This window comes from Physeter macrocephalus, chromosome 9, assembly GCF_002837175.3.
Source record: "Physeter macrocephalus isolate SW-GA chromosome 9, ASM283717v5, whole genome shotgun sequence".
NCBI classification, from domain to species: Eukaryota; Metazoa; Chordata; class Mammalia; order Artiodactyla; family Physeteridae; genus Physeter; species Physeter macrocephalus.
The window spans coordinates 106,333,733-106,347,768 of NC_041222.1; the positions used below are offsets into that span (position 1 = coordinate 106,333,733).

At 38.1% G+C, this 14,036-nt stretch overlaps 1 protein-coding gene across 1 annotated transcript in view; it reads left to right on the forward strand.

Annotated features, from left to right (window-relative positions):
* Positions 1-14,036, forward strand: part of NEK1 (NIMA related kinase 1) — a 205,564-nt gene that overhangs the window by 114,347 nt on the left and 77,181 nt on the right. The window contains exons 19-22 of the mRNA XM_028494271.1: positions 9,422-9,505; positions 9,929-10,012; positions 10,428-10,505; positions 11,089-11,184. Coding sequence (XP_028350072.1) covers positions 9,422-9,505; positions 9,929-10,012; positions 10,428-10,505; positions 11,089-11,184 — 342 coding nt within the window. The remainder of the gene's footprint in view (positions 1-9,421; positions 9,506-9,928; positions 10,013-10,427; positions 10,506-11,088; positions 11,185-14,036) is intronic.

Below are 14,036 nucleotides of genomic sequence, written 5' to 3' on the forward strand. Positions count from 1 at the left end.
AACCTAAGTGTCCATCAACAGATGAATGGATAATGAAGATGTGGCACATATATACAATGGAATATTACTCAGCCATAAAAAGAAACGAAATTGAGTTATTTGTAGTGAGGTGGATAGGCCTGGAGTCTGTCATACCGAATGAAGTAAGTCAGAAAAACAAATACCGTATGCTAACACATATATATGGAATCTAAAAAAAATAAAAAAAGTTTCTGTAGAACCTAGGGACAGGACAGGAATAAAGGCACAGACATAGAGAATGGACTTGACGACACCATGGGGCAGGGAGGGGAAGCTGGGACGAAGTGAGAGAGTGGCCTGGACTTACATATACTACCAAATGTAAAACAGATAGCTAGTGGGAAGCAGCTGCATACCATAGGGAGATCAGCTCGGTGCTTTGTGACCACCTAGAGGGGTGGGATAGGGAGGGTGGTGGGAGACGCAAGAGGGAGGAAGGAGATATGGGGATATATGTATATGTATAGCTGATTCACTTCGTTATAAAGCAGAAACTAACACACCATTGTAAAGCAATTATACTCAATTAAGATGTTTTTTTAAAAAAAAAGAAAAAAAGCCTTATCTACGCCGTCAGGCAGGTGGCCGGGTTTGACCTGAGAATTGTAGTTTGCTGACTCTTGTAGAGTTCTTCAACACTAAGTTGTTCAGTTTGAGAAGATTATTTTTTCAGTTCTTTTAAAAAAATGATTCCCTTATTATCCTTGTAAAATATAATTTTTGGTACATAAAAAAGCATATATGTAATATATGGTGTAAATTATCAAGCAAAATAATATACCCAGCAGGTAGAGCACTAAGTTCTATCTGTGTACTGTTCCCTAACCTAGGGATTTGCGGTTGTTTCTCTGTAAAGGGCCAGATTGTAAATATCTTAGTCTTTTCAAACCGTAAGATCTCTGTCGTAACTACTAACTCTGCATTGTAGCAAAGTAGTAACGATAGACACTGTGTAAGTGAGTGAGCATGGCTGAGTTTCAGTAAAACTTACTTAGGTACTGAAATCTCGATTTCATATTATTTTTATGTGGTCATGAAATACTCTCTTCATTTTTTTGACCATTTAAAAATGTGCAGAACCATTCTTAGCTTATGAAACATAAAAAAACAGGTGGCGGGCTGAATTTGGCCCCTGAACCATAGTTTGTCAACCCCTGTCCTGACTGTGCCTCTGTCTTCTCCCAGAGGTGACCATTATGTTGAATTTTGGATATATCATTCCTATGGAATTTTTTTAAATGCTTTTTCCACTTACATATATGTGTCTGAATGATGTCTTGTTCCGTTTTGCCTATTTTTAAGCATTATAAAAATTACATCGTACTGTATATAGATTGGGACTTGCTTTTTTTCATTCATCATTATTTTTCTAAGATTCATATACATAGTTGGGTTTAGCTGTATAATATTCTGTTGTATGAATATACCACAGTTAATTCACCTGAAAGTAGGTATTTAGGCTGGATCTAGTTTCTGCTTTGATCATTCTTGTACATGTCTCCTGGTACACATATACAAGAGTTTTCTTGGTTATCTGTTTTCTTCTGTTGAATGATTTAACAGAACACTTGTGAATTTTATAAAAAATGATGAAGCAGTATTATTTAACTTGAGAAATGTTATTGTCTTACTGCCTTATCTTAAATCATTATTTACTTACATTAATGGAAAAATGCCTTTAAAATATGCAGTGAAGTGTTAAATATTTAATTCATTCTTTCACTCATTTTTTTAGTATTACACAAACATTTTTTTTTTCTTTTTTTTTGTGGTACGCGGGCCTCTCACTGTTGTGGCCTCTCCCGTTGCCGAGCACAGGCTCCGGACGCGCAGGCTCAGCGGCCGTGGCTCACGGGCCCAGCCGCTCTGCGGCATGTGGGATCTTCCCGGACCGGGGCACGAACCCGCGTCCCCTGCATCGGCAGGCGGATTCTCAACCACTGTGCCACCAGGGAAGCCCTACACAAACATTTATTGACTAATATATTAGGTTCTGTGCCAGCAAGAGAACTTAAGCAGTAAAGGAGATAAACAATTAAACCAAAAATTAAGTAATAAATGACAACTGTTTATTGAAAGCCTACTATGCCAGACATTGTTAAACAATTTATGTGCATTATCTCTGTATTAGTCTACTAGAGCTGCTGTAACAAAATTCCACAAACTAAATGTCTTACACAACAGAAATTTATTACCTCACAGTCTGGAGGGTAGAAGTCCGAGATCAGCATGTCAGCAGGGTTTGTTCCTTCTGAGGGCTGTGAGAAAAATCTGCTCCCTGTCTTCTGGTGGTTGCCTGGCTATCTTTAGCATTCCTTGACATGTAGAGTCATCACCCCAGCCTCTCCCTTCATTTTACATGGTGTTCTACCTGTATGGGCATCTGTCTTCCAAATTTCCCCTTTTTTCTAAGGACACCAGTTATACTGGATTAGAGCCCACCCTCATGATCTCTTTTAACTTGATAAAGATCTTGTCTCCAACTAAGGTCACATTCTGAGGTACTAGGGGTTAGAACTTAAGCATATGAATTCTGGGGGAACACAGTTCAACCCTTTTAGTCTTTACAGCAATCCCAGGTAACTCTGTGGAACCTTAATATACAGTTGAATCTTGAACAATGTGGGGATGAGGGCACCAACCTGCCTTGCTGTTGAAAATCTGCATATAACTTAAGCCTACCCTCCGTATACATGGTTCCTCCAAGTCATGTCTGCAGCTCCGCATCCATGGATTCAACAACCGCAGATGGTGTAGGACTGTAGTATGTTTACTATTGAAAAACATCTGAGTATAAGTGGACCTCACAGTTCAAATCTGTATTGTTTAAGGGTCAACTGTACTGGTCTTATCATAGAGCGTATTGCAGTGCAGAAACCCTAGCTGCTAAAAAATGACTTCTGCATTGTTCCAGGACAAGATGGCATAGACTCACTTTTCCCTGCTCTTCCCTCCTAAATACAGTTAAATACTCTGGAAGTTACATCTCCTGTGTATCATGGACTGGGTGTTGGACATGCCTGCAATCCAGATCCACCATAGACATAGACAAAAAAACAAAGAAACCAACCAAACAAAAAAACCCCAAGAAAATCCTCTCACTTGCCAACGTACTAGGAAAGAAGATCCCCAATATCTGCCACAGGGGGGGTCCTGGTGGGTGGTTTAATCTATGTGCAGTAGTGAAGCCCCAGGGTGTCCCAACCCCATCCCACAACTTGAGCATCAGCAGGTGACTTGGAGGGCAGTTTGACCCACCAGTGGCAACAAAGCCCTGGACCATCCCAGTCTACTCAACAACCGGTACATGAGCAGGTGATCCATCTACCCATAGCAGCAGTTGCCACAAATCTCTGTGTCCCCATGCTGTCCACCTAATGACAAGGAGACCAGGCCCAGTGGCATCTGCCCCTCACCCCCACCCTCAGGAGATCTTCAGTAACAGCAGGTGACCCAGGGAAGTAACTTCATCCTCATAGAATAACAGCAGAACAGACTGAGCGGGAGCTCCATCAGCACCAGAACAGCAAAGCAGACCAGATTAACATTACAAGAGTTCAGAAGGCCAAACTGTCATTGGAGTAAAGCCCCACAAAAGTAGGCCAGGACCTCAATGGCCTGCTCAAACAGAACATGTAAATAGGATCAAGAGTCTTCTAACATAATACCTAAAATATTCAGGATACAATAAAACAATCACTTGTCATACCAAGAACCAGGAAAACCACAACTTGACATTGAGCTGACCTAGCGCCAATTGAATACTGGAATTATCTGACAAAGATTTTCAAGCTGCTTTAAACAAATGCTTCAACAAGCAATTAGGAATTCTCTGGAATGAAAAGGGGAAGTCTCAGTGAAGGATTAGAAGTTATAAAAAGAACCAGATGGCAGTTATATAATTGGAAAATATAATAACCAAAATTTAAAATTCACTGGGTAGAATCAGTAGTAAAGTGGAGCTGATGGAGATATGATCACTGAACTTGAAGGCAGATCAGTTGAATTTACTCAATCTGATCAACAGAAAAAAGACTGAAAAAAAATTATCAGAGTCTTAAGGATTTCTGGGACAATAACAAAAGATTTAACATTTGTATCGTTGGAGCCCAAAGGATAATAGAAAGAGCATGGGGCTGGAAAAAGTATTTGAAGAAATAACAGCTGAAAACTTTCCACATTTGGTGAAAGACATAAATTTAAATCTTCAAGAAGCTGAGCAAACCCCGAAATAGGATACACTTAAAGAAATCTTCACCTAAGAATATTAAACTTCTGAAAGTAAAAGACAAAGAAAACAAATCTTAAAATAGCCAGAGAGCAATGACACATTAGCTATAAAGGACTACCAATTGGAACAACACCAAATTTCTCATCTGAAACCGTGGAGTCCAGAAAGAAGTGGCATAACAATTTTCAAGTGCTGAAAGAAAAGAACTGTCAACCCTGAAGCCTATATTTGATGAAACCATCTTTCAGGAATGAAGGGGAAATAAAGACGTTCTCAAACGAAATAAGCTAAAAGAATTTATTGTTAACGTAGCAAACAGAATTACTAGGGAGAAAGACATCACATAATAACAAAAGAATCAGTCCAGTAAGAAGTTATCGCAATCCTTAATGGGTGTATACCAAACAACCAAACTTCCAAATATATAAAACCAATAGAACTGAAAGGAGAAATAAACAAATCCACAAGTATAGTTGGGGACTAGAACACATCCTCAGTGATTGATAGAACTGCTAGTCAGAAATGAGCAAGGGTATAGAATAGCTAAACACCACCACAGGCCACCAAGATCTAATTTACATCCTGTCCAATAATAGCAGAATACATTATTTTTTCAAGTGCCCATGGACCATTCACCAAGATAGACCATATGCTGGATCATAAAACAAATCTTAACAAATTCAGAAGAATTAAAGTTATATGATATATATTCTTTAAACGTAATGGAATCAAACTAGAAATCAATAATACAAAGATGACAAGAAAATCTACAAACACTTGAAATTTAAAAATACTTCTAAATAATACAGAGACAAAGAGGAAATCTAAAAGGAAAGTTAAAAATACAAAGAATGAATGAAAATACACATGTCACATATCAAGATAAGTGAGATGCAGCTAAAGCACTGCTGTGAGGGAAATTTATAGTGCTAAAGGCTTACATTAGAAAAGAAGAAAAGTCTCAAATCAGTAGGCTTAGTAGTAGTCTAAGTTCCTACCTGAAGATGCTAGAAAAAGAAGAGCAAGATAGACCCAAAGCAAGAAGAATGAGGGAAATCATTAAGAGTAGAAGTCAGTGGGATTGAAAACAGGAACACTTCTGAGAAATGTAATGAAACAAAAAATTGGTTCTTAGAAAAAAATGAATGAAATTGATAAATCTCTAGCAAGATCGATAAAAATAAAGAGACGACACAAATCACCAATATCAGGAATGAAACAGGATAACACTACAGATCTTCTAGTGAGTAAAAAGATGACAACTTTACACTAGTAAGTTAAACAGCCTAGAAGAAATGCACCAACTATTTGAAAACCACGAACTACCAGAACTTAGCCAAATTGAAATAGATATCTTAAATAGCCCTATAACTATTTTTTAAATTGAACTTTTGATTAAAAACTGGCAAGAAATAAATCTCCAGGCCTAAATGGTTTCACTAGAGAATTTTACCAAACACAGAAAGCATTAACATCAATTTGATAAAATGATACCGTCTCTTTCAGGCTGTCAGAGCAAAAGGAACACTTCCCAACTCATTTTGAGGCCTGTATTCCCGTGATACCAAAACTGTACAAATACAGCACAAAAAAGAAAACCACAGACTAATATCTCATTAAGTTAAATGCAAAAATTCTCAACAAATTTTAGCAAATTGAATCCAACCACAACCAAGTGGGATTTAGTCTGGAAACCCAAGTCTGTTTCGGTATTAGAAAATCAATGAGATCCACCATATCAACAGGCTAAAGAAGAAAAATCATGTGATCATAACAATGGATGCAGAAAATGTTTTGACAGAATTCAACATCATAATAAATAAAAACTATCAGTTAATTAGAAAGCAAGGGGAATGTCGTCAACCTCGTAATAGGCATCTATAAACAAACTTACACCTAACTTAATACTTACAGGTAGAGGACTGAATGCTCTCCCTCTACAGTCTGGAAAAGGACAAGGAAATTAGCTCCCACCGCTGTTAATCAACATACTGCTGGCAGTTTTGGTTACTGCAGTAAGGAAAGAGAAAGAAAAGGCATACAGATTTGAAAAGAAGGAATGAAACTATTGCTATTTCCAGTTGACATGATTATCTGCATAGAATATCTGAAGGACTTTACCAAAACACTCCTAGAACTAAAAAATGAATTTATTATAGTTATAAAAGTATAAGATCACTTCACAAAAATCAACTGATTTCTATACGTTGACAATGAACAAGTGGAAACATATTTAAAAAAACGCATACCATTTACAATTGCCCCAAAGAAAATGAAAAAAAGTATAATAAAACATGCAGGATTTGTGCAGTTAAAATGACAAAATCTCGATGAAATTGAAGATTTAAATATTTGGAGAGTCATACCCTGTTCATTAATTGGAAGACTCAAGGTAATAAAAATGGCAAGTATTCTTAAATTGTTTTACTAATAATTGTAATTCTTAGTAAAACCTCAGAAACTTTTTTTATAGACAAGCTTATTCTAAAATTTATATAGACAGAGACAGGCCTTAAAATAGCCAAACAATTCTGAAGAAGACTGAAGTGGGAAGAATGACTCTTCCTGGTGTCACGACTTGCTTGTAGCTGCAGTGATCGAAGCAGTATAGTGCTAGTGGAAGGACGGGCACATAGGTCGGTGGAGCAGTGTGAGGAACCCAGAAGTAAAGTCACACCAATATGCCGTGCTAATTCTTGGCAAAGAAGCAAAAGCAGTTCAGTGGAGGAGGGATTGCCTTTTCAGTATTAGTGCTGGAGAAATTGGACATCCATCTGTAGGCAAAAATATGAACCTTGACCTAAACCTCACACCTAAAATAAGTAACTCAGTACAGATCATGCACTCTAATGTACAACATAAAATTGTAAAACTTAGAGAAAAAGAAGAAAATTTCAAGACCTAGGACTAGACGAAGAGTGCTTAGACTTAACACTAAAAGCACAATCCATAAAAGAAAAACTTGATAAATTGGACTTCATGAGAATTTAAAACTTTTGCTCTGCAAAAGACCCTGTTAAGAGGAAGAATATACAAGTTACAAGAATATACAAGTTAGATTGGGGGAAAATATTTGTAAACCCCATGTTTAACAAAGGACTTGTATCTAGAATATATAAAACCCCACCAAAACTCAACATTAAAAATACGAAGAGTCCAGTGAGAAAATGGGCAAAAGACAGTCTAAACATTTCACTGAAGCGGATGAATGGCAGACACAGACACAGATGGCAGATAAACACATGAACAACATCACATAAACAACATCATTAGCCATTTGGGGAATGCAAATTAAAACCGCAATAGTATATCACTACCCATCCATCAGAATGGCTCAAATAAAAATTGTGATAAAACCAAATGCTGGTGAGGATGTGGAAAAAGTGGGTGACCATAACATTGCTAGTAGGGATGTTAAATGATAACAGCCACTTTGCAAAACTGTTTGGCAGTCCCTTTTAAAACTACAAGTGGATCTGTCACACCAAGAGCAGGTAATGCTGCTCTTGGGCATTTGTCCCAGAGAAGGAAAACTTATTTTCACTAAGCAACTTATTACATGCATGTTCTTAGCAACTTTGTTCTTAATAGCCAAAACTGTGAAACCCCAATGTCCTTCAGAGGGTGAATGAATGAACAAATTATGGTACTTTCATACCATAGTCTGCTGCTCAGCACTGAGATGGAACAGGCCATTTAGTCATGCGTCCAGTGCCTTGGATGGACTGCGAGGAAGTAATACCAAGTGAAAACCGTCAACCTCAGAAGGATGCATACTGTGCGATTCCATACATTTATATAGAACTTGTGAAATATAATTGTAGATGTGGAGAGCAGATTGGTAGTTGACGGGCAGAGATGGGAGCAGTGAATGTGGCTATCAAGTGACATAGTAATGGCACAGTTAAGTATCTTGATTTGATGGTGGTCACATAAGGCTACGTGTGTGATAAAATTGTACTGATGCAGATACAGAAACGTGAGCACTTGTAACTGGTGAAATCTCTGTGGTTCGTGCAGTGCCAGCTTCCCAGCGTGGATAGGTACCACAGTTATGCAGGACGATACAGTTGGGAGAGGGTGGGTGAAGGGTACACGGGACCTCCCTGTACATTACTTCTCACCTTTCTGTTGTTATCTATAATATTTCAAACTAAAATGGTTGAATTCCTACATAGGCATAGAAGGAAATCTGGAGGAGAACACGGAAACTGTAAGTTTCTCAGATGGTAGAATTACGAATGATTTGTATTTTCTTTGTTTCATACGTTTTCAATGGTGAACATATGTGATTTTTATGAGAGAAAAAAATACTGACATAAGCTAAATGGATTCAATGAAAACTAATTTCCAATGGAAATGTTCATTGCAAAATTTGCTCAAAAGGGTCCGTTTGAATTACGAACTTGGAGGGCATTGATAGCCTTGGAAGATTTTCAGAGTCATAGTGGGATCAGAACACAGAGTGTAGCAGATTTAAAAATAAATGGGAAGCAGGTAAAAGCAGGGAAATATAAAAAGTACGCATTCAACAAGCTGACAGAAAGAAGTGAGAAGGGGAAGTGTGACGAGGATTTTTCAGTTGGGAGGCTCTTGAACCACAGCTGGTGCCACAGGAAGAGAAAGTGGGTAATTATGAGTAATTTCTAATGAGGTGATCATTCCATGCTTGTGATAAACCATGTTAGTCGGCGTGTGGTTGGGCGGGTCATTTGCAGTCCAGGACCAGGGCGTGCCCGGATGCAGGGAGTTGGAGCTCATGTTATTCCCTGTCGTGTGCATGTGCGTGTGTGTGTGTGCGCGCGTGTGTTTACTATGTAAGCGAAGCTGTAGAAATGATGGGCCTTTGTAGAGGAAGATTTTGATTTGGGGTTTAGCTAACCTCCAAAGCACTTTTAAAAAACCTGTTGACTTAAATGGCTAATAAAAAGGTAGCTGGTCTCTATTTGAATAATTACATTTGGGGTTTAATTGCTTCCTTCTGTTCTCACTGAATGTGTTGGTTAAATCGCCAAAGGAGAATGCCAGCGTCTTTTATCAGTTTATCAGCTAATCATTTAGACATGATCCGTATTTGCCACCAGAAGTAGTGGCGCCGGGCGGTCCCTAGGTAAGATGCTGCTGTAGCCTTAGTCGTTCTTTAACCTTAGTACATTAAATGATGCACAGGGCACCGTGCACAACCTGGCAGCTCTGTGCGAAGGCAGGCGCAGCTCTTCACGAGGAGGGAAGCCGAGAAGCAAAGAGGAAGAGGTACGCCTCCTGCATGCTCGCTGCCTCACGCCGTCACTTTGAGTTGATTGCCTTCCTTTCCTGCATGGTTTAAATTCCTAACAATGACTGGACGATCTTTAGGTCTGTAGGGACCTGTTAATATATTTTGACTGACATACTGTGTCATAATTTTGCCCCATAACTGTTATTCAGAATTCTGAGTTCAATTTCTTTTCTTTTGGTAAAATTAAAAATTTGTTATTGTGTTGTATTTCTTTTCAGAAACAAATTGATCTAGATTAAACACTTGAAAGCTAATATTACATTGCCATTAACCAGATTTCAAAACTTTTATTTCTTATATTCACATTAACACCTTTCTTTAAATAAAAAACATTTTAGCAATGAAAACCGTAGTTTTTCTTTTGAATTAAAATGTTGCGGTTTTTTTTCTCTTTGTAGGTTTATCTGGCAAGGCTGAGACAGATACGACTGCAGAATTTCAATGAGCGCCAACAGATTAGAGCCAAGCTTCGTGGTGAAAAGGCAGGTTAAAAATCTCTTTTTCAAAAAGTAATTGAATGATATTATAATACACTGAGATTATGTGCCACTAACACAAAATTAAGTCTGATGAAGACAGTGAAAGTCAAAGACCAGAAAACTATACATAGGGATACAGTATATCTTATTTATATGACTTAAAATTGATAAGACCTTCCGGGGGGATTCTGAAAGGAAAGTGTGAGTGGTACCCATGGACATATAAAATGGTACATTGTATATCCTTCTATTTCTGTCTTTTTTCTCAGCGTCCATAGGAGTTGATGGTTGTGGAGCATTCAGTTGCAGCTGTGAACAACTTGCCATTTTTCATTTTTAGATGTTAGTTTATTCATGTGAAGTCTACAGTGAGTTTGCGGTTCTATCCTAAGTGGTCTGCTCACTACTTATTTTGTAGAAAGAAGCTGACAGCTCCGAAGGACAGGAAGGAAGTGGGGAGGCTGACGTGAGGCGTAAGAAAGTGGAAGTGCTGAAGGTATGTACTGGAAGTGATACAGGTTTTCTTAGAGGAAATGGAAACCCGAGATAGAAAGCTGTGTTCTTAAGTCTTTCGTAGTAAACCAACTTATTCTCTTGCCTTAACTTTTCTTTCTCTTTTATCCCTCACTTTTCCATTTCTGAAAATGGAAAATGTTTTTCTCTCTTCATGTCATATTTATGGAGAGCAATTTGATGAAGCCACAGCATAAATACATGAAACTATCACACAAGTAACCTTAAGAAGAGAAAATGGTAACCCTAAAAGTGAAAAACATAATCTCCGTTTCTGTGAAGACAAGTTTGTGCATAATAGTCATAGTTGTAAATTTTTAAATTTTTATTTCCATTTGACTGTACCTGCATTTATTTTCATTCCAGAAATACTTATTGAGCAGCTGCTGTGTGTTGGCAGCCCGTTTAGGTGCTGGGCATGCAGCTTACATTTGTGTTCTGGAACCACACACATCCACTTCTTTTTTGGCTAATAAGGAAATATATTTATAGACCTGGAAAAACAAACAGGCAAACCCTGTGCCTTTCTTTCTGGCGCTAGCTGTGCTGATGGTCTTCATTTCCAGGCCCAGGTGAGCGCCCGCGCAGCTGTGCTGAAGGAGCAGCTAGAACGCAGGAGGAAGGAGGCGTATGAGAGAGAGAAGAAGCTGTGGGAGGAGCATGTGAGCCTTGCCCCTGTCGTCGTCCTGCCGGGTTCCTGCCCGCCTGCTTTCACTGGGTGCTGCGCCAGCCTTACGGTTCTGTGGTCCTATTTTCTCCCTCTCGTTCATTTCCCCTACATCTCTCTGTCTCTGTCATCATTTAAGGACGATCCATGTGGAAGTTATTTTGGGGTTTCATTTGAGATGAGAACCCAGTGTGTTTTATTTAGTCTTTATTATTGCCAAGTAGCTAATCAAAGTCCCAGCATCACTTAATGCCTGCAACGTTTCTGCTGCCCCTGATCTGCAGTGCTGCCTGTGAGAGACTAGACGCCTGTGTGTCCTGGAGGATGAGTCCACGTCTGTTCCCCAGGGCCCCGTTGTGCTTGTAATTATGGGTTTAGAATATATTTAATTCCTGGAAGGGTTCTTCCCTCATTTCTCCTTCACTCTTCTTTTTCATTTGTTTTCCTTACTTATTTGCTCTCTTTTTCTCTGAGAGGTACAGTTTAGGGTAATTTTTTTTTTTTTTTTTTTTTCTTAAATCCTGTTGGGATTTTGATCATACTACCTTAAACCTACAAATTAACTTAAGAAGAACTGACGTGTTTATAATAGTCTTTATCCAGAAGTGTGTTAAATATCTACATTTACTTGTATCTTTTATATCTCTTACATAATTTTGATCATTTTTAACTCATACTTGTTATATTTCTTGTAAAGCTCATTTCTTGATGGTTTATAATTCCATTTCTGCTTTTAAACATTTGTTTTTTTCTAACAGAATAGTGCTGATATTTGGAGAAATTGTTGGGTTTTGCTTATCTCTTATGCAGTGAGTGTGCCTGTTCTACCAATTTTGAGGGGTTTCAGCATACAGCAATATCACTGACAAGCAGTCATGATATACATCATAACAGTAATTGCTACAGTTCATAATTGTTTATTGTATGCAAGGCAGATTATGACCACTGCCCATGGATCGCTTGCTTACTCTTTATGACTTTACAAAGCAGATAAAGATAAAACAATTAGATGAGGTCACATTTTCAGGAAGTGTGGAATAGGGATAGGAACCTGTGCCCATCAGGTATCGAAGTCTTAGTATTCATAGGTGGTACGCCTAACTCCCCTGCTTTCTTTAAGTTTTGCCTTTTATTACCACTTTATTCTTACTGCATTGGCCAGAACTTCTAGGACAGAGTTAAATAGTAAAAGGGATAATACGTTTGTTCCTGTCTTTACTGGAAATACTTTAGTCATTTCTCTGTTATGTATGGTAAAATAAGTAAGGAATATAATTATACGTCTGGGTTTTACAGTTTTTATCAGACTTGTGTTTTGGCATTTTATCAGATGTCTTTTGTGTTATCTCTTAATATGATTGTGTTTTTTCTGAATCCACCCGTTGATGTCATATACAGGGAGATTCTCTTACCATATTCCTAATGAAAAAGAACCATTTAGCTATGAAGCATGAGTGAAAGAGACAGAACTCCAGAAATCAGAATAAGTCTAAGGGTTTTTTGATAGTTCCCTTTCGTTTTCTCCTCCCAGCAATTTTGATTTCTCCACCCTCCGCTAGTTAATGTTTTTCTCTGTAGTTTCCAGAGTCCAATAGTGGAGAACTCTTATCTTGTTTGCCACATCATGAACAAGTCTTGACTATGAGACAATAACTGTCACAGGGTATCTCATCTTCCTCCCAAATCATAATTACTATTATCTTGTACTTATCTTCTGGCCTACTGGTCCCAGTCTTACCTGGCTTCAGATTGTTATGCTGTTTAAATCATGTTTTAATTCTAGTGTTTTTTACTTCCCCCTTTCTTTTTTTTTTTTTAATTTTTGAATTTCCTTTTTTAAATTTTTTTATATAGCAGGTTCTTATTAGTTATCCATTTTATGCATATTAGTGTATATATGTCAATCCCAATCTCCCAATTCATCCCACCACCACCCCCGCCACTTTCCCCCCTTGGTGTCCATACATTTGTTCTCTACATCTGTGTCTCTATTTCTGCCCTGCAGACTGGTTCATCTGTGCCATTTTTCTAGGTTCCCCATGTATGCGTTAATATACCATATTTGTTTTTCTCTTTCTGACTTACTTCACTCTGTATGACAGTCTCTAGGTCCATCCACATCTCTACAAATGCCCAGTTTCGTTCCTTTTTTATGGCTGAGTAATATTCCATTGTATATGTGTACCACATCTTCTTTATCCATTTGTCTGTCGATGGGCATTTAGGTTGCTTCCATAACCTGGCCATTGTAAATAGGGCTGCAATGAACATTGGGGTGCATGTGTCTTTTTGAATTATGATTTTCTCTGGGTATATGCCCAGTAGTGGGATTGCTGGATCATATGGTAATTCTGTTTTTAGTTTTTTAAGGAACCTCCATACTGTTCTCCATAGTGGCTGTATCAATTTACATTCCCACCAACAGTACAAGAGGGTTCCCTTTTCTCCAACCCTCTCCAGCATTTATGGTTTATAGATTTTCTGATGATGCCCATTCTAACTGGTGTGAGTTGATACCTCATTGTGGTTTTGATTTACATTTCTCTAATAATTAGTGATGTTGAGCAGCTTTTCATGTGCTTCTTGGCCATCTGTATGTCTTCTCTGGAGAAATGTCTATTTAGGTCTTCTGCCCATTTTTGGATTGGGTTGTTTATTTTTTTTTTTAATATTGAACTGCATGAGCTGTTTATATATTTGGGGAATTAATCCTTTGTCTGTTGATTCGTTTGCAAATATTTTGTCCCATTCTGAGAGTTGTCTTTTTTTTTTTTTTTTTTTTTTTTGTGGTATGCAGGCCTCCCTCTGTTGCGGCCTCTCCTGTTGAGGAGCACAGGCTCCAGACGC